The 19,943-nt window shown below is 43.3% G+C and overlaps 1 protein-coding gene across 4 annotated transcripts in view; it reads left to right on the top strand.

The window, feature by feature from the left end:
* The window catches only part of SCHIP1 (schwannomin interacting protein 1), a 709,310-nt gene that overhangs the window by 670,259 nt on the left and 19,108 nt on the right, over positions 1 to 19,943 (top strand). For all 4 annotated transcript variants that reach the window (XM_075340674.1, XM_075340675.1, XM_075340676.1 and 1 more), the window contains one exon: positions 11,264 to 11,382. In XM_075340674.1, coding sequence (XP_075196789.1) covers positions 11,264 to 11,382 — 119 coding nt within the window. The remainder of the gene's footprint in view (positions 1 to 11,263; positions 11,383 to 19,943) is intronic.

The following is a 19,943-nucleotide window of genomic DNA, read 5'->3' as shown; positions in this document are numbered from 1 at the left end:
TGCCCAGACTGCTGTCACTCACAGAGAGGCAGCGCCGCCCTCACCAGTAACATGCCCTGCTCAGTTGGTGTGATTCCGGTCTCCAGACTAGAGGAATCAACGCTAAAACATCAACATAGGAATATATGCACTGCAGAGAGATCAGCTTACAGGAGCAGGGTAGGTAGCAGAAGTATATCAGGAAAGTGTTAGTTAAGGTCCAGTCACACTAAACAACTTACCAGCGATCCCAACAACGATAGGGATCGCTGGTAAGTTGCTAGGAGGTTGCTGGTGAGATGTCACACTGCGACGCTCCAGCGATCCCACCAGCAACCTGACCTGGCAGGGATCGCTGGAGCGTCGCTACACGGGTTGCTGGTGAGCTGTCACACAGGCAGATCTCACCAGCAACCAGTGACCAGCCCCCAGTGCCGCGTGGAAGATGCTGCGCTTGGTAACTAAGGTAAATATCGGGTAACCAACCCGATATTTACCTTGGTTACCAGCGCACGCAGCTACACGTGCAGAGAGCAGGGAGCAGCGCACACTGAGCGCTGGCTCCCTGCTCTCCTAGTTACAGCACACATCGGGTTAATGACCCGATGTGTGCTGCAGCTAAATGTGCACAGAGCAGGGAGCAGCGCACACCGGGTGCAGCTGCACAGGGTACATATATTGGGTATAGAGTACAGGGTGCAGCTGCACAGAGCAGGGAGCAGTGCACACCGCTTAGCACTGGCTCCTTGCTCTCCTAGTTACAGCACACATCGGGTTAATTACCCGATGTGTACTGCAGCTAAATGTGCACAGAGCAGGGAGCAGTGCACAATGCTTAGCGCTGGCTCCCTGCTCTCCTAGCTACAGCACACATCGGGTTAATTAACCCGATGTGTCCTGCAGCTACATGTGCACAGAGCAGGAGCCGGCACTGACAGTGAGAGCGGTGGAGGCTGGTAACAAAGGTAAATATCGGGTAACCAAGGACAGGGCTTCTTGGTTACCCGATGTTTACTGTGGTTACCAGCCTCCGCAGAAGCCGGCTCCTGCTGCCTGCACATTTAGTTGTTGCTGTCTCGCTGTCACACACAGCGATCTGTGCTTCACAGCGGGACAGCAACAACTAAAAAATGGCCCAGGACATTCAGCAACAACCAACGACCTCACAGCAGGGGCCAGGTTGTTGCTGGATGTCACACACAGCAACATCGCTAGCAACATCGCTGTTACGTCACAAAAGTTGTTCGTTAGCAGCGATGTTGCTTAGTGTGACGGGGCCTTTAGGAATAGTTAGGACAAATGAAGGTGGGTAACCTCAGTAATGGAAAACCCCTTTAAGAACAGAATTGAGAATGCATTGGCAGTAGTGTGAACTAGTACTAAATGTAGCATTTGACTCTGAATTGGTATACTGATTAAGTACCAGTCAACAGATTTGTTACTCTTTGGCCTCATTCATTTTCATGTATATCTTCGATCTGTGTATGTTATAGATAATATTATAAAGGTTATGTAAATATACTAAGAGTTCTTCATTTGTCCATTTTTCGTTGCAGACCGTTTGTGTATTGGTTGAAAAATTAGAGATGTCTGTTTTTAATCGGAACCTTGGATCAAAATTGCTCATTCATGTCTATTTCTGTGAAAATCATGGACAGTACACAGACAGCATCAGTGTGCTGTCCATGAACACCATTGTAATGTACACAAGAAGATTTTCAGTTTATTTTTTCATACATGAAAATCACTGATAAGAACTGACAAAAAGACCACAGAGTGATGATACTCAGATCCAAATCGCTGATATAAATCACATTGTGTTTTGTGTACCAGCCAGACGTCTGAATGGGGCTTTTGTGAAATGTGAATTTTGAATCCATTTCTTGTGGAAAAATAATATTTCTCATTAAGATATATATTTTCTCATCTTAATGTCAGATACGTTTTGCACAGTGCGGAGAGGCGGCTGATTGCTCTGTGTAAATATTTGCTTTTTGGTGTAAGATAACAAGTAGGTGAGGTTTATGGGTATACACAGCTGCCAAGCACTGTGGGTTGTTTTATGGTGGTCTTCTAACCTTTCACCTACGAGAGGCCCTGGCTCACAGTGACTATCCCATAGCAGCTGCAGGTTGTTCTGTGATGTTTCAGCATCTGGTTCTGCATATGAAGCGACTGTTTCCATATAATCTGATAACGGAGATTGAATACAGTTTTGCCTTTCGTGCCATTTTTGTACACGATCTCAGTGGCACGCTATCCAGCCTGATCCATGGGTAATATAATAGGATCACACAACTATTGTTCCTAGACTGTCCTGTGTACATAGACTTAGATACAGCACAAATACAACAGCTGAGTAAGCTTGATATCTGCACCCCTAACACCGCCCAGCTTAAAAGCAGACATCCGGTATCCTGAGATCTTCCCTTATTCAGGATTTTACAGCCGCAGCTCTTTGAATGAGAATAGCTTGCTCTATGAGGATGGAACATCATAGGTCATTTCATGCAGACTATTTCCAGAATTTGTCTTCTAATTGTACAGTTATTGATGGCGGTGAAAACCAACATATTATGTAATTACAGGTCATCAATATGGTACCCAGAGTTGTCATATGTTCTAGCTGGTCACTACTTGTCCTGATCTTCTTGGCTTATGAGTGGATTAACAATAGACAGTGAAGACTGACACATTAGACAATGATTAGTGTGCAGTATGCAGTGGAGGCTCCACTTCGATTCTGTCCCATGAAAATGGGTAGTTATGGTGAGTGCTCACGCTCAGTGTTTGCAGCGTTCTGGATGCTGCATCGAAAACGCTGCATTGTACAGTAGAAGCACAGTGGATGGGATCTATAGAAATCTGCCCACTGTGATTCTTTTTTGCGCAGCTTAAACTGACAGGTGGCCAGCTTTCCGTGCTGAAGCAGGTCAATTTATGCTTGCGGAGATGCCAGTGTTCTCAGCGGGAAGAACACAGTGAAAGCCGCAGCGCCCAGAATCCTGATCGTGGGCACGATTCTGCCTTCTCCTGTGGACAACACTCACGTCTCCGCAAGAGGGAAAACACTGCGTCTAGAACGCAGCGTGTACGGATCGTGGACACGCACCTTTATAAGTCCCCGTTCACATCTGAGTTTTGTTTTCCATTCATCTGTTCCACCTTGAGAAAAGAAAAATAGTGTTGAGTTTTTAGGAACTGACAGAATGAATGGAAAAAATGAGGTATTTACATATCGTATTAAGCAGCAGCCGACACATTATTGAGTTCTTTTCCATCCTCTTATATGTATCAATTTTTTTAAAACTAAAGAAAAAGTTCTGCATGATGCGCTTTTTCTTCAATTCTATAAACATTGTGACATGGGGACAGGTCCTCTTTGATTTTGATGGTTCAAATGTTTCAAAAGGAAAAGAGCTATGTGGCATTTTGTTTTATTTCGGAGGCAATAAACAACAAATGGCTAACATCTGTAGCCATCATGTTACACCAGTTCTGTCCTGAGCCTATATTCTGTGGCTAGAACAGAACAGAGAAATGGATGTGAACAGAGCCTGAGATACTGGTTTCCATCATACACAGCCTGGCATTGTGCTGACAGTGTATACCAGAAACCACAGACCATATGGGAACATAGCCGTACCGTCAGCCTCTGGGTGCTTGATGTTAGAATTAGTGATCTATTTCATTATTAATTGTTGTTAGCATATTTTTTTTTCATTGGGTGATGTAAGAATGTATGCCGGCCATTGAGATGATCACATAGCATGACACACCATGAGTAATATCAGAATGATACAAGGGGACTAAATGCATCAGGGACGCTGTGACTGGGGAGGCTGTGACTGTCCTGATTGTTACCGCACAATATCTTAAGGCCACTTTCCTCTCTGCGATATCGCTAGCGAAAGCACCCACTCCCGTCGGATGTGCGTCACGGGCAAATCGCTGCCCGTAGCGCACATCGCTTACACCCGTCACACATACTTACCTGCATAGCAACGTCGCTGTGGCCGGCGAACCGCTTCCTTTCTAAGGGGACGGTTCATGCGGCGTCACTAAGCGGCCGCCCAATAGAAGCGGAGGGGCAGAGATGAGCAGGCCGAACATCCCGCCCACCTCCTTCCTTCCTCATTGCAGGCGGCTGCAGGGACAGTGATGTTCCTCGTTCCTGCGGTGTCACACATAGCGATGTGTGATGCCGCAGGAACGACGAACAACCCGCGTCCTGCAACAGCAACAATAATCGGGATTAGAGCCACCGGACAACGATTAAGTGAGTAATTTTGATCATTAGCGGTTGCTCGTACGTGTCACACGCAACGATGTCGCTAACAAGGCCGGATGTGCGTCACGATTTCCGTGACCCCAACGACATCTCGTTAGTGATGTCGTTGCGTGTAAAGTGGCCTTTAGATTACATCTAGGTGAGACGCAGATGTTTTCAATACATGTGAAACGTGGTCACTTTCAGGATGATACATAAGGCTATAAAAATATGAAATTTGGGTCTTTGATTACATAGTTGTGTGAATTGTGGGAGCATAGGGGATTGTGCAATCTGATATTAATGTGCTGTAACTGCAGCTTCACCTCCTCAAGGAAGACATAACCAAGTGTTATATCTACAGACATACTGTATGATACTAAGAAAGCAAGCCTTTGGTTTCCTGTGTATGAAGGACAAGTAATGTTCTGCTTGTACATGTTATTATTTATTATTATAGCACCATTAATTCCATGGCGCTTTACATATGAAGAGGGGTACACATAATAGGGACAAGTATAATAATCATAAACAATACAAGGCACAGACAAGAACAGGAGGAGAGAGAACCCTGCTCACAAGGGATCACAGTCTACAGGGGATGGGTGAGGGTACAGTATGTGGGGGCAGAGCTGGTCACGTAGCGGTATAGTGGACTGAGGGTTACTGCAGGTTGTAGGCTTGTCAGAAGAGATGGGTCTTCAGGTTCCTTCTGAAGGTTTCCATGGTAGGCCAGAGTCTGATGTGTTGGAGCAAAGAGTTCCAGAGTATGGGGAAAGCACGGGAGAAATCTTGTATGCGATTGTGGGAAGAGGAGATAAGAGGGCAGGAGAAATGGTCATCTTCTGAGGATCAGAGGTTACGTGCAGGTAAGAACTGGGAGACTAGGTCACAGATGTGTGGAGGAGATGGATGACTTTTTATATCATGGTCAAGGTTTTGAACTGGAGTCGTTGGGCAATGGCAAGCCAGTGAAGGGATTGGAGGAGAGGTCGGGGAGTAGCGGAGAGACTGGTGGATTAGTCAAGCATAAAGGCCGTATATTTCACACAGGTCATCATAAATGCCCTAAAAGACCCTCTTGAAAAAAACATGGCTATCTTGCTGCAATTTTCATTAGGCTATTACATAATCCTTAAAGGGGTGGTTCAGGTTGATCATAAGTCTGTAGTCTCTCTTTTGTGGATCCTCACATCACCCAGTGTGCACAAGCACAACCCATTGGTTCCCCTAAGTGACTATCCAACAGTCCCATTACTTATCGGGTCTCACAGAAAGCAGAATATGCAGCAGAAATGTGCTCCGGTACTGCCTTTAGCTTCAGATAGATGTGATCCTATCACCTGAGACATTCTCTACATTCCAATCCATGGAAGTGTGAACGCCATCCTCCAGACTGCCATGCAGGCAGTTATCAGGCAATGGGAGGAATCCACAACAATCTGTGACTCCAGGGTTACCCCTTGTGTAAGGACACGTTTCACGCAACCTCTCCTGTTTAGCCGTGGGATTAGTAATCAGTTTGCTTTTGGCTCTGACAGACGTTATCAGTACTGATGAATATAACTAAAAGGTGAAGCCGTTACCTGTGAGTCATAGGTAGTCATCCTGTGGGATAATAATCTTTATTTCTATAGCGCTTTACAATTCAGAGGTTCATATACAAATAAACATAAGTAACAGTTATAGAAGATACAAATATTAAAGCTAAAATAAGGACAACCCTACACGTAAGATCTTACAATCTACAATGGAGTGAGGTGGGGGTTACACAAGGTTCAAGTGCTTATTTACAATGACATTCCAGCCATCTCCAAAAAATAGGGGGATAGATAAAGGCTGCATGAGTCAGTCACCAGCCAATCTTTGTAATGTTTTGGGTACAGTGGAGTTTGAGGGAGAATTAATGTTTTGAAATTAGGTAGGGTGATGGGCCACCCTAAAAAGATGTGTTTTTAAGGGGTGTCTGAAGCTGTGGATCGTCCTAGTTTCTTGGGATAGAGCACTCCAGAGGATTGGTGCAGCTCGGGAGAAGTCGCGGATACCAAGTTATATGAATTATTCAGTACAACTGAAAAGTAAAATATTTACTAATGAGTGAAGCGACGTAGCATATTATTCTCACCACTTGTCTGTGAGTTTGTGTTAGTGATGTAGGCGCAGTTGTAGCTTCCTATAATGATTTGCTACATGTGGGAGATATATAAGTGCTTGTCTCTGGAATACGCTACCACCCCGCTCGCCTTTGTAATGTAAATCTAACAGTCAGATCTCCAGAAGATGCATTTTGCCTTTATTAGGAAAAGCCAGTAAGCAGCATATCGGTAGATTGTAGCCACATTCCCTTCTCAAGTGTGGCAGGTGATAGTGGGAGTATGACAGGCCGTGGTGCTGTGTGCAAGAGATCTTACAGGCAAAAAAGGAACAGATGTCTTCACTTCAATGTGAGAAGAACAAACAGCGGGCCTGAGGAAGGAGACTCTCTCCTAGACTGTCAGAGTTTGAGTTTTTCCAGAACTTACGTGGGAAATCTAATCAAAAGCGAAGTAAATGGAAGAGAAAGTGGAGTATGAACGGGGGCTAATATCCCAGGAGGGACGGTGCAGCGAGAAATGAACACCAAAAAGGATGCAGTCCTGCAGAAAATCTCCGGCCTTAACCTGGAGAGTGCTACCAAGGTAATAGCCGTAACTCGTATATTTATTAGACGTACGCTCTGCTATGTATGGACTCCCGAATCTCCATTCATAAGGAGATCATCCAGCGTCACAGAAAAAAAAGAACCTGCATAGAGAGAGTCCTACAATACCTTAGGGATATGCCTGATTACTATTACTACTGAGGGAGGAGAGGGCTGCAAAAGGCTATGTGCACATGTTAAGTATTTGGTTGCAGAAATTTGTGCAGTTCTATAGGATAAATAGTGCAAAAACACACGTTTTTGCCGTGTTCAATGGGTGAAAAAAGGCTGAAAGAATCGACATTCTGCAGATTATTTTCTGCACCAAATCTGCAAAGAAAAAATACTCAACTTGCGCTACACTTAGGGATTCTCATTGACTTAGCTGGCATAAGGATTGACACTCAGTTTTGTGGCAAAACTGCATCCAAAAATGCATTAAAAATACGCTAAAAACGCACCGTATACACAGAGCCTAAGGGTCTGATTCCACATTGCAGATATGGATGTAGATTGTCTGCACCACAAACTGCATCTTTTGGCAGGAAAAATAATGGCACAGAAAAAACGTGTGGTTTTTGCAGCTGTTTTGCCTGGGGGGGGGGTATATGCATTTTATATATGCATTTTTTTATGCATGTGATAGAAAACAGTTGACATGTCAATTGTTTGGTGCAGTTTTTTTCTGCACCAAGATCTGCAAGGAAAAAAAATCTGCAACGTGTGGACAGCACTTGAGGATTCTCTTAGACTTTGCTGGGATGTGTCTTCCCTTACATATTGATTAAAATCTGCACGTAAAACGCATAAAAAAATACTGTGCACACAGCCTTAGGTTTATGCACATGCTGCTTTATCAGATTTTTTCATGTGTTTTTTTTTTCTTGCGGATTTTAATCAATATCCAAGGGAAAGCACATCCCAGCAAAGTCTATTAAAATCCTGAAGTGCTGTGCCACATTGCAGATATTGGTGAAGAAAAAATGTGCACTAAAGAATGAACATGTCAATTGTTTCAGCTTTTTTTTTTCCAATGTCTTTCCTATCTCAATGCATAAAAAAAGCATGAAAAAACAAATAAAAAAAACGCATTTTATTTTCTGCTGTTTTTCCTGCCAAACCATGCAGTTTTTGGGTGCAGAAAATCCGCACACAAATCTGCAACATGTGCACATATCCTTAAACTGCCAGTTTAAACCTAATGAATGAGGATAGTAACTAACGGATGGCTGCTGAATTTATGCGATAGATTTCTACAAGTGTGTGCCTATACTTGCCGGATCCGGTTACAGATTTCAGCATTGAAACCATAAAATATGCTGAGCATATACTGGTCAAAACTAAGGAAGGAAATTTTTGGCCGTTTTTTTTCCCTCTAAATTACATATTCTGAATGTAGACACCAAGTGACAGGTTACCAGAGCCAAAAGATGATTTTTTAAGAAAAAGTTTTTGGAACGTTTGAAATAAGAATTTATTATATGTGTTTGATTTATGCTGTGAAATGTGTGATCATTAGTTGCATAATTGTTGTTAGGTACTTATACCGAATAGTCACGGTATGCCATCACTTTATGACCGGTGCGGGTCGGACCTCTGTGGTCGCACCGATCCCGGTTGGCTGTGTGGCTGCCGCTGTCCCCATTCTTTTTTTAATGGAAACCTCCTTCAGTTCTTTGTACATTTTGTGGCCAGGTGTCCGCTGTTCAGGGAAAGATGTGAAGTAAATGCAGGTCTTACCCAACCGTTTCATCATTGATTATAAATTCTAGCGATGCATGGAAATTCTGAGCGCATTATTGGCAGACAAATGAGGTCATCAATTCATATGGTTCTTAAACATACCTACGATATAACAAATACACATTGATAGTTTAATAAGATTTTGTAGGGCTAAACCTGTGAATGTTCAGAGCGGACATTTCTGCTACCGAAATCATGTCTGGCTGGTAATGTTCACGTCGGTGGAGCCTTTCTAATGTGGCTTTGGGAATATGGCTCATCTAGTAAAGTGGATTGCAGTGCTTTTTTAAAGGAAGTGCAAGCAGTTGTAAAGCCTCGGCACAGGAGCTTTCACTGCAGAAAGGATTACATTATTGCTGGAAAATAGATGACATGTCGTCAGTAGAAAATGGCTAAGAGGCTTATTTCTGCGGCATGTCTGTGCGTTCAGCGATACACATGGATGTTTTTATTTAATCAGGGCTTAATTTCTTTTATTAAAACCGTTTCACATTATGACTGTATTCAAGGTGTTTTATTCTGGAGATTTGTTCATCTCCTGAAACACGGGAGAGGAGTTGTCGGAGATATGGTCCGTCACTGTCGTTAATCTTCTTACACCAGATTACCACCCACATCCCTTTAATTGTATGAAGCGACTTATCCCATGTGCTTATTTATGTCAAGATATAAAAACAAAACACGCTGTAGTAGGAACACAATAGACCCTTCATTACGATTATTACATGGCGGCTCATCTTTCTGTATTATCATTATTGTGTTAGTGACCATCAATTGTGCACGGGTCCTTGCAGTGCTGGCCAAAATAATACGGATCACTGCTCTCTATTCTTCTCCGTTTCAGGGTAAATAGGACAGCAGCTCAGTGTAGATGACAAACCTCAAATAATGAGTTTATGTGTCAATATTGTGATCTTTATAGTGCATTTGTGTTATGCCATTTTAATGAGATGTTCTTCCCTAAAAACATTGTTAATGGAGTCACCAGAATTCTCCAATGGAAAAAATTATCACTTGTCAACAGGATAGGTAATACCTTGGTGGTTGGTAGTTGTCCCATTGCTGGATCTCGCACCGATCGGTAAATTGAGGAACTTTTATTCTCGTTACAAAATGACGCTGCAGGGTGGACGGCAGACCGCCTCTATAAGACCCCTCACTAGCAGCCAGACTGGCTTGTCGTGTTTCCGTGAGGAGAAAAGTTTTTCCCTTCAATCCCACTATAGCTTTTCATAAGACAGATCAGATCTCATGCTTTGCACTGACAAGGGGCAATCACCCCGAAATACAGTGTCTGCAAATTGGGGTTCTGATCTGGCATAAATCCTCAGTCATATGAAAAGGCTCGTTAAAGGGTCACTTTTGACTTTTAAGGCCACTTTACACGCTGCGATATCGGTACCGATATCGCTAGTGTGGGTACCCGCCCCCATCGGTTGTGCGACATGGGCAAATCGCTGCCCGTGGCGCACAACATCGCCTAGACCCGTCACACTACTTACCTGCCCTGCGACGTCACTGTGACCGGCGAAACGCCTCCTTTCTAAGGGGGCGGATCGTTCAGCGTCACAGCTGCGTCACTGAACCGCCGCCCAATAGAAGCGGAGGGGCGGAGATGAGCGGGACGAACATCCCGACCACCTCCTTCCTTCCTCATGGCGGGAGGCAGGTAAGGAGAGGTTCCTCGTTCCTGCGGTGTCACACGTACCGATGTGTGCTGCCGCAGGAACGAGGAACAACTTCGTTACTGCTGCAGCAACGATATTAGAGAATGGACCCCCATGTCACCGATGAGCGATTTTGCACGTTTTTGCAACGATGCAAAATCATTCATGGGTGTCACACGCAACGGCATCGCTAAAGCGACCGGATGTGCGTCACAAAATCCGTGACACAAACGAGATCGCTTGAGCAATGTCGCAGCGTGTAAAGCGGCCTTTAGGATTGCTACTTCCAATAGGTGGCGATAGTTTGTCTCCTTCCTCTCTGGAGAGACAATTTGCATGACCTATGTAATGGCCAAAGTCACCCAGACTAAATGTGTACGTTAGATTTTCTGAATGTTTTATGAAACTGTAATTTATATATACAGGAGCCAAAATATAGAAGAATCTACTAACAGGTTCCTCTAAATTTGAGGCACTATAATGCGTTAGTAAATCCTTTTCTATTCTATTATCTTGTATTTGTATCTTCTCTCATTAGTATTACGCATTTATTTACAATTATGTAAGTGTATTTTTCTTCGTACATTCTAATACAATTTTACTGTTCTGTTAAGAGGTTCTTGATAAACTTTCTCCTGCTTTCACCTTAAATGACCTATCTACAGGATAGATCATGAATAAAATATGAGCGAGAGTCCTGTGATCAGGCAGATGTGAGCAGGGACGGACGTGGACAGCTCCGCTCCATTGCTGCGCAGTGGCCACTGCCGGGTACTGCAGATCAGCTCCTGTTCTTCATGATACGATCTCAGGATCTGATTATTTTCCTATGAAATGTTCACTTCTGGAGTAACTTTACTGCACATTATTTACTTTGGGCTTTATACATTTTTCCTTATCTGCCTTTTCTGTGATTTTTGTTAGGCTCAGAAGAATGAAAGAGAATCCATCAGGCAAAAGTTGGCACTGGGAAGTTTTTTCGATGATGGCCCTGGTCTGTACACCAGCTGCAGCAAAAGTGGGAAGCCAAGTCTGTCTTCCAGGTATGATGGTGGCAGAACATGATTGTATTGTTGTGTACATACCCGTATATTATATATGATGCAATTAGACTAGACATACTATAAACTCTATACAAAGACATGTTTTCTGCACAGTAAATTTATTTGAAGAAGCCAGCCACATGGCAATTCTCAGCTTGCGCTGTTCATTCCTGCCAAAGATTATCCATGTCCCCATACAGTATGTAATCAATGTGATCACCCACTGACTAATTATCTTAAATAATTCTATTTAGGATGTGGATATTAATGGGTTATTCCAAAATACCACGTTATCCCCTATCCATAGAATAAGGGGTAACTTGCTGAGCAGATGTGCACATGCTCGACATTGAATAGAGTGGAGATTGAGCATGCGCTCCTCTATTCCATTCAAGGTGGGATTGCAGAGTCCCGTTTTCAGGATCACTGGTCATCCCAGGGGTCTGATCCCCAACAATTGGCAAGTTATCTACTCTTTTATGGATAACAGATAACGATATTTTGGGATTGACCCTTTAATGTGGAAGGGGATTCCCACAATGCTTGGCCAGGCTATGTTGCCAGAACATTTGGCAGGAGGTGTTTAGAGGACTAGTATCAGGCCATTAATGTCATGCACTGGAGAAAATATCCAATGCACGAACATGATTTATAACAAACATGATGTGTAATCCCCTGGGAAAATATGCAAATAGCCTTTGCATTGAGGAAGAGGACTGACCCTCTTTCACTTGTAAAGCGCCATGGAATAAATGGCGCTATAATAATAAATAATAAAATAACTTCTAATGTCACCTATTGGAAATACAACAGGAACTGGGAAGCAAATACAGCGCAATAGGGTCTTAACCGGTAACAATGGGAAAAAAATAGGGAGTGCTTGCTCACCTAGTGAAGGTGTGTGATACACAACAATTTCAGAGTTTAGATAGTTACAGCTGCTGCAGATCCACGTGACAAGCGATATGCTGGAATGGAGTAGTACATGTCTTTTCTGCACTGACGTTTAACCCCTTAACGACCGCGGGCCGTAAAATTACATCCTAGCGGTCATAATGTTACTGCCCACGGTCTTCCGGCGGCAGCATGCCGCGATCGGCGCACATCTCAGCTGATTTTCACAGCTGAGATGTGTGCCTGCTAGACACAAGCAGAATCATTATCTCCTCGTGCCGTTTAACCCCTTAAATGGCGCTGTCAATATGTGACAGCGCCATTATAAGCGCGATCGCGGTAAACTTTTACTTACCGTCCGATACCGGAAGTCACGTGACGCGATCACGTGACTTCCGATAGTTGACATGGTAGCACAGGGTCATGTGATGACTCCTGTACTACACATGAATTGCTTTCACTTTCGCTGTGCCAGCGGCACAGCAAAAGAGAGAGAGAGCGTATCTGCTGTTTACAGCTGTATAGCTGTGATCAGCAGATAGTGCAGAGCGATCGGAATGCTGATCGCAATAGCCCCCTAGGGGGACTAGTAAAATAAAAAAAAAAAATTAAAAAAAAAGTTTTAAAAATTTTTAAAAAAACCCCTAAAAGTTCAAATCACCCCCCATTCGCCCCATTGAAAATTAAAGGGTTAAAAAAATAAAAAATATACACATATTTGGTATTGACGCGTTCAGAAATGCCCGATCTATCAAAATATAAAATCAATTAATCTGATCAGTATACGGCGTAGCGGCAAAAAAATTCCAAACACCACCATTTTTTTTGTCGCCACAACTTTTGCGCAAAATGCTATAAGAGGCGATCAAAACGTGGCATCTGCACAAAAATGGTACCGTTAAAAACGTCAGCTCGAGACGCAAAAAATAAGCCGTCACTGAGCCATAGATCCCGAAAAATGAGAACGCTACGGGTCACGGAATATAGTGTAAAACGTGCGCCACTTTTTTCGGTCAAACGTCCGATTTTTTTTTAACCCCTTATATAAAAGTAAACCTATACATGTTTGCTGTCTACGAACTCGCACTGACCTGAGGCATCACACTCGCACATCAGTTTTACCATATATTGAACACAGTGAATAAAATATCTCAAAAACAATAGTGCTATCGCACTTTTTTTGCAATTTTTCTGCATTTGGAATTTTGTTGCCGTTTTCCAGTACACTATATGGTCAAACTTATGATGTCATTTAAAAGTACAGCTCGTTCCGCAAAAAATGAGCCCTCACATGACCATATTGACTGAAAAATAAAAAAGTTACGTCTCTCAGAAAAACAATGGCGAAAAAAAAAAATGGAAAGCGAAAAATCGGCCGGTCGTGAAGGGGTTAAAGTTCCATGAAGAAGGACCCAGAATACACAAAAATTAAGCAGTTAAATATCTACGCGTTTCAAAGCTATCCAGTTTCAACCAGATATTACTTGCTTGATTGTGAAGCTCTTTTCATGATCCTCTTCCGGTCCTGCTGAAATTCAGCCTGGTTCCTTTTACATAGTTACATAAGGTGAAAAAAAAGACCTAGGTCCATCTGGTTCCACCTTCCTCCATCAATCATTTATAATCATCCAGCCCTTTCTTAAAAGCTGTTATAGTATATGCCATTATTACCTCTTTTGGTAGGGCATTGCACAGTCTGACTGCTCTAACTGTAAAGAACCCTTTCCTATTTAGCTGCCGGAATAGCCTTTCTTCCACTCGCAGTGAGTGCCCCTTGGTCTTTAGTATTGTCTTTGGACGGAATAAGTCATGTGCCAGTCCTTTATATTGACCACACATGTATTTATACATATAAATGAGATCTTGTCTGAGACACCTTTTTTGTAAACTAATCTAACTTTTCCAGCCTCTCATCATATGGGAGGCCTTCCATCCCTTGTAATAATCTAGTTGCCCGCCTTTGACTGACTCTAACTTCTGAATGTCCTTTTTAAAATGTGGAGCCCAAAACTGGATCCCATATTCCAGATGTGGCCTTACAAGTGAATTCTTCTTTGCAGAATTTCCAATGGCAGCATAGAAAAGCCACATTCCATTCCAGCTTACCTATTGGAAGTAGCAATACTAAAAGTCAATATCAATCCTTTAAGGGGCATTGTCACAAGACTTAAGGCTGCTTTACACACAGCGATATCACTAGCAATCTCGTTAGCGATGTGACACGCCCAGATCGTTGTTACGATTTGCCGAGATCGCTCATAGGTCGTTTTGTAGCGGTCACACGTACACATCTCACAAACGACTCTACATCGTTTAGCGATATATTGTTTGACCAAGGCGGTCGTGTGGATGTTGTTCGTCGTTGGCAGGGTGTCAAACGTACCAATATGTCTGCTGCGTTCTAAATGACGAACAATATTTTGAAACTGAACGACGTATCAACGATTAACGATTTTCACCCTATTTGCGATCGTTCGGAGTCACACGTAGGTGTCACACGCAACGACGTCACCAACTATGACGGAAGTGCGTCACAAAAACCGTGACCCCGACGTCATATCGTCAGATAAATCGTAGCGTGTAAAGCGGCCTTTAGGATAAGAATCCAAACCAGAAACTCCATGTGCAGACAAGTGTTTCTGATTCCCCCCCCCTCTCATCACTACAAAGCAGGAGAACTGGTTGGCTGGGCGAGAGGCCTCTGACGGGGTGAGTGGTAAAGTTTCTCCATGTAGAGAGTGCAGATTTGGTGTAGGCAAACTTCTAAGCCATATAATGCTTCCCTGGGAAATTAAATATGCATAATGGTTGATATTGATATTTAGGATTCCTACTTCAAACAGGTGGCCCTGGAATTGTTGTTCTCGTCCTCTATGAAGAGGCTATTTGCATGAACAAGCATGATGTATAATAATATACAACAACTTATAATATGCACCAAAATTAATACATATAGTCATAGGACGATGTTACTCACAACAAGTAGCCTCTATAAATAGTTACATAAGATGTATAATAAAGTGAATGCTTCTAAGGTAGGGATGAATTGCTCAGCATATGCTGTTAATAAAGTACCGTAAGTTATATATGTATGTTTTCTGAAAAAGAGCCACTATACATGATTAAACCATGCTTGAACCCAAAATGTGTAATATTGGTCTAGTGGGACATACTATATTTAAAGGAGTTGTACAGCCTAATGAGAAAGTCTGTAGTCGCTCTATGTGACCTCAGACTGCTAAAACGAGACAGTGTGAGATGCGCACACCATCACAATTTCCTATAATTACTGGAATGTCACAGGATGAACATGTACAGTGACAACCAATAGGATAACAATGTTTTGAACTTTTGACTTTCAGCCTCCGTATCCCATCATTCACTACAGCAGGGGTGGGGAACCGATGACATTTTCTGCGGCCCCCGGGCACATTCCAGGCAACCCCAGTGCTCGAGCGGCACTCACGCTTTTGCCGGCCGCCGGCCCTTTAAAATCCCAGTGCGTTCTGGGTAGATGCTAGAATGTACGGGCTTTTTCCAGATTCTGATTGCAGAATCTGATTGCATTTTCAGGACCTGACTACAGCCCATACATTCTAGACTGAACCCGGGACTGTGCTCGCGTGCTCAGGGTTTACCTTGTGGGCGGGGTAAGCAGCTTGCTGTGCTCCAGTCACAGAAGAAGAGGTGCAGCAGATGCCTCCCTGCTGTATATGCCTCCCGTACCTGTGCTGTGTGACTCCTCCTCCCCTAGTACTGTGAGTATGCAACCCATGGCTGCCCCCCATCCAGTGCTGTGTACCCCCTAGTACTGTGTGTAGCCCCAATTGCTTAGTACCCTATCAGTGCTGTGTACCCCCTAGTACTGTGTGTAACCCCTCAGTGCTGTGTAATCTGTGCAGCCTCCTAGTGCTGTCAGTGCTGCCACATAGTGCTTTCCCTGCTGCCTCCTAGTGCTGTCACCTAATGCTCTCCGTGTTGCCTCCTAGTGCTGTCAGTGCTGTTAGTACTGCCACCTAGTGCTCTTTGTGCTGCCACCTAGTGCTCTTTGTGCTGCCACCTAGTGCTCTTTGTGCTGCCACCTAGTGCTCTTTGTGCTGCCACCTAGTGCTCTCTGTGCTGCCACCTAGTGTGCTCTGTGCTGCCACCTAGCGCTCTGTGCTGCCACCTAGCGCTCTGTGCTGCCACCTAGTGCTCTGTGCTGCCACCTAGCGCTCTGCGTTGACAACTGGTGATCTCTGTGGTGCCAACTGATGATCTCTGTGCTGCCATCTAGTGCTCTCTGTGCTGCCGCCTAGTGCTGTCCGTTGTGCCGCCTAGTGCTGCCCGTTGTGCCGCCTAGTGCTGTCCGTTGTTCCGCCTAGTGCTGTCCGTTGTGCCACCTACTGCTGTCCGTGCCCGCCACCAGTGCTGTCCAGGCTCAGCATCTCCTGTGATGTATACACCCCTCCTGTGATATATACGCCCCAGTCCTTCCTGTGATGTATATGCCCCAGCCTCTTCTGGGATGTTATATGCCTCAGTGTCTCCTGTGATGAATATGCCTCAGTGTCTCCTGTGATGTGTATGCCCCAGCTTCTCCTGTGATGTATATGCCCCAGCTTCTCCTGTGATGTATATGCCCCCAGCCTCTCCAGGCCAAGACAAACCAAGGAAAAGCAGTTGTGAGAAACAAAATGATCAATATCACCGAACATCACAGGGGTCCTAATGTGGTCGCTCCTGCCACCACATTAGGGGTGAGTTAATTAATTATTTGACCAAATATAGCCTGGTCGTTTTCAATTTGATAATTTGGTGCGGCCGCCAAAGGTTGGTAGAAAATTCCAAATGGCCTCCGGCAGTAAAAAGGTTCCCCACCCCTGCACTACAGCTTCGAACATGACACTATCTTTATTGTATAGACAATCATCTTGGCTATCTCATAGATAAATGTGACTTGCAGCTATTTAGCATATGATTAGTTATGTAGATTGTTGTCATGTCATTGTATTGTTACGGTTTTGCTCCTGGTGTTAGAATATTTTTTCTTCCCATATACTATAAATTACAACCTGCTCTCACATTCACGGTTAGCTTAGTGTGTTATTAGGTTGATTCCCAAGCTAGAGGTCACTGGTTTGAATCGAGGAGCAGCCATGAAGAAAATTTCCCAAGAAAAGAGAAACTGCATCATCCAGCTTATCGATGGCAGTCTCGGACGAGAAAATTTTCAAACTGCATCATGTGAGTGCCATGACAGATGGAAGAATACAAAATGAAGTCTGTCCATCCATTCAAAAGCCAAGAGGTGGATGTCAAGGCAAAATATCGGACTCAACAAGTCGACTCATCACAAGGTCTATCAGTTATAGCACGACAAACTTGGTAGAAGAGGTGGCTTGTATGCTTGTATGCTTCCTAATAGTGAGATCACCAACGTCCATGGAAGCACCATTCGACGCACGTTACACAAGACTGGAATGGTAGCTTGAAAAAGGTGAAGAATCCTCAACTTAATTATCATCATAAGATGCGTTGACTCGAGTCTACAAGCAAGTACAAAAAGTGTTCAGTAGAGGACTAGAAAATGAGGATTTGGAACAATGAGACAAAAGTCAATAGACTAAGCTCTGATGGGTGCAAATGGGTCTGGAAGAAACAAGGAAAAAGAGGTTAACAAATGGAGAAGGAACTGTCAAGTTCAGTAGATGAAGCCTGATGATCTGGGGTTGGTTCACAGCCAAAGACATTGTATACTTGACCAGGAGCAATGGGGGTCTCAATGCTGAGCAATATATGAGTATCTTACAAAATGAGTTACTGTGTTCCAAGACAATGACCCGAAGCATACATCAAGATTAGTGAAGAAATGGTTCAATGACAATGAAGTAGAGGTGCTAGATCCCCCCCCACCTCCTTGCACTCCCCAGATCTTAACCCAATCAAACACTTGTGGGTAGAGTTGAAGAAAAAGCTGTATACATACCCAAGGGAGTCGACCAGTATGCACCAACATTGGGAACATGTAGAAAAGACCTGGGATCAGATTCTGTTCAAGACATGCTTTAATCTGATTGAGCGCATGCCCAGAAAGATTTAGGCAGTGTTTAAAGCCAAAGGAGATTTACACAATACTAACAAAACAGTAACAATGCAGTGATGTGACAAGAATCTGCATAACTAATTACATGCTAAATAGTTATAAGTCAAATATATATATGAGATCGCTAAGATGATTGCCTATAAAATGAAGGTAGTCTGAAAGCTGTAGTGGATGGTGAAATATGGAGCCTGGAAGTCAAAAGTTCAAAACATTGTTATCCTTTTACTTGTCACTGTGTGTAATTTACATACTAGTTGTCATATCGCAGCTAGAGTCTCCTACACTTCACCAGTGTTTAGCGGTGGAGAATCCAGTCGGCACGTGCCCGCAAGTATGCAAAACACAGATACGGTTATGTGACTGAACACCCGCATGAGGAACAAAGGAATCGTGACAGTGTGTGTATCATAATCAGTCAGTCTGCAGTCACATAGCGTCAGTACAGAATTTCCTTCTTACGGTGGACAACCCCTTTAATGTAGGCTTTGAATCTAGCCGAGAGCATATGAGAGTCAAAGTGTACATTTACAATGAAGTAACAACTTCTTACAAACATTCAGAGATTCCCCGTCTGGGACGGTGCCATCCCCGAGTCCCCTTTTGATGAAGTTTTTGTCAGGAGGTGTTATCATCTCATGAGGGGCTTCCATAGCTTCCCCGTAAGGAATAGATAGCCGCCTTTATAGCTCATTATGAAATGAGTCATTTGAGGTTATTCTTCAGTGGAGCGCATAATATTCCCTTTTGGTGTTAACATCCAGTTTAATCATACAAATGAAATCTTGCTATTTTCTGACTCTTCCGTGCAGAGTGCACATATTTATATTATTGCAATAAAATATTGACATTCATGAAGACCCAGCTCATTAACTCCATTGTGTGTGTGTCATTCTTCTACCTTCAGAGAAAATGTTAATATCCTGCTTGCTAATTGGATTAAAATGAAAATCTGGGATTACATAGGCGCTCTGCTATAATGTGCAATTTTCTCCTTCGGGAATAAAGTGTCTTTTGTTCATGTGATTAGGAATGAAATGAGAGGGAGGTAACAACGGATACACAATGTAATTGCATCAAATTCCTTACATAAACCTGTATGTGTGCGTGCTCGCACATTTTGCATGTATCACACAATAAAATTATTGTGATTTTCTGGACTATTCCACAGCGCTATTCAGAAATTGTCATCACTTACATCATTTTCTTCTCCCAATCAGACTTCTAATCTGAATTCCCCTTTTTTGCACATACCCTACAGTTAATTTCTGAAGAAGCCACTTTTCCTATCAGTATATTTTTGGTGTATAGACTGAAATGCAAAGCGGATCTAATATTAAAATGATCTTTTTGGGAGTGTTATGAATTGGCCATTCTTACATTGAGCGGGTATGACTGCATGTTATTGTTCAGATGAAGCCAAGCTACCTGATGGGTAAACAGTGTCACCTAGTGGTCACTTACTCTTGGTGACGGCACTAATGGTCCACATTTACTACGCACAAACATACAAGTCTAGTCCCCTTGTTATCCCTTCTTCATCATGCACAGGCTGGTCTTCATGAGAAACCCAATAGTGAACCAA

Source organism: Anomaloglossus baeobatrachus, chromosome 3 (assembly GCF_048569485.1).
Source record: "Anomaloglossus baeobatrachus isolate aAnoBae1 chromosome 3, aAnoBae1.hap1, whole genome shotgun sequence".
Lineage (NCBI taxonomy): Eukaryota > Metazoa > Chordata > Amphibia > Anura > Aromobatidae > Anomaloglossus > Anomaloglossus baeobatrachus.
The sequence above is the reverse complement of the archived record's forward strand: the minus strand, read 5'-3'. Positions and strand labels throughout refer to the sequence as shown.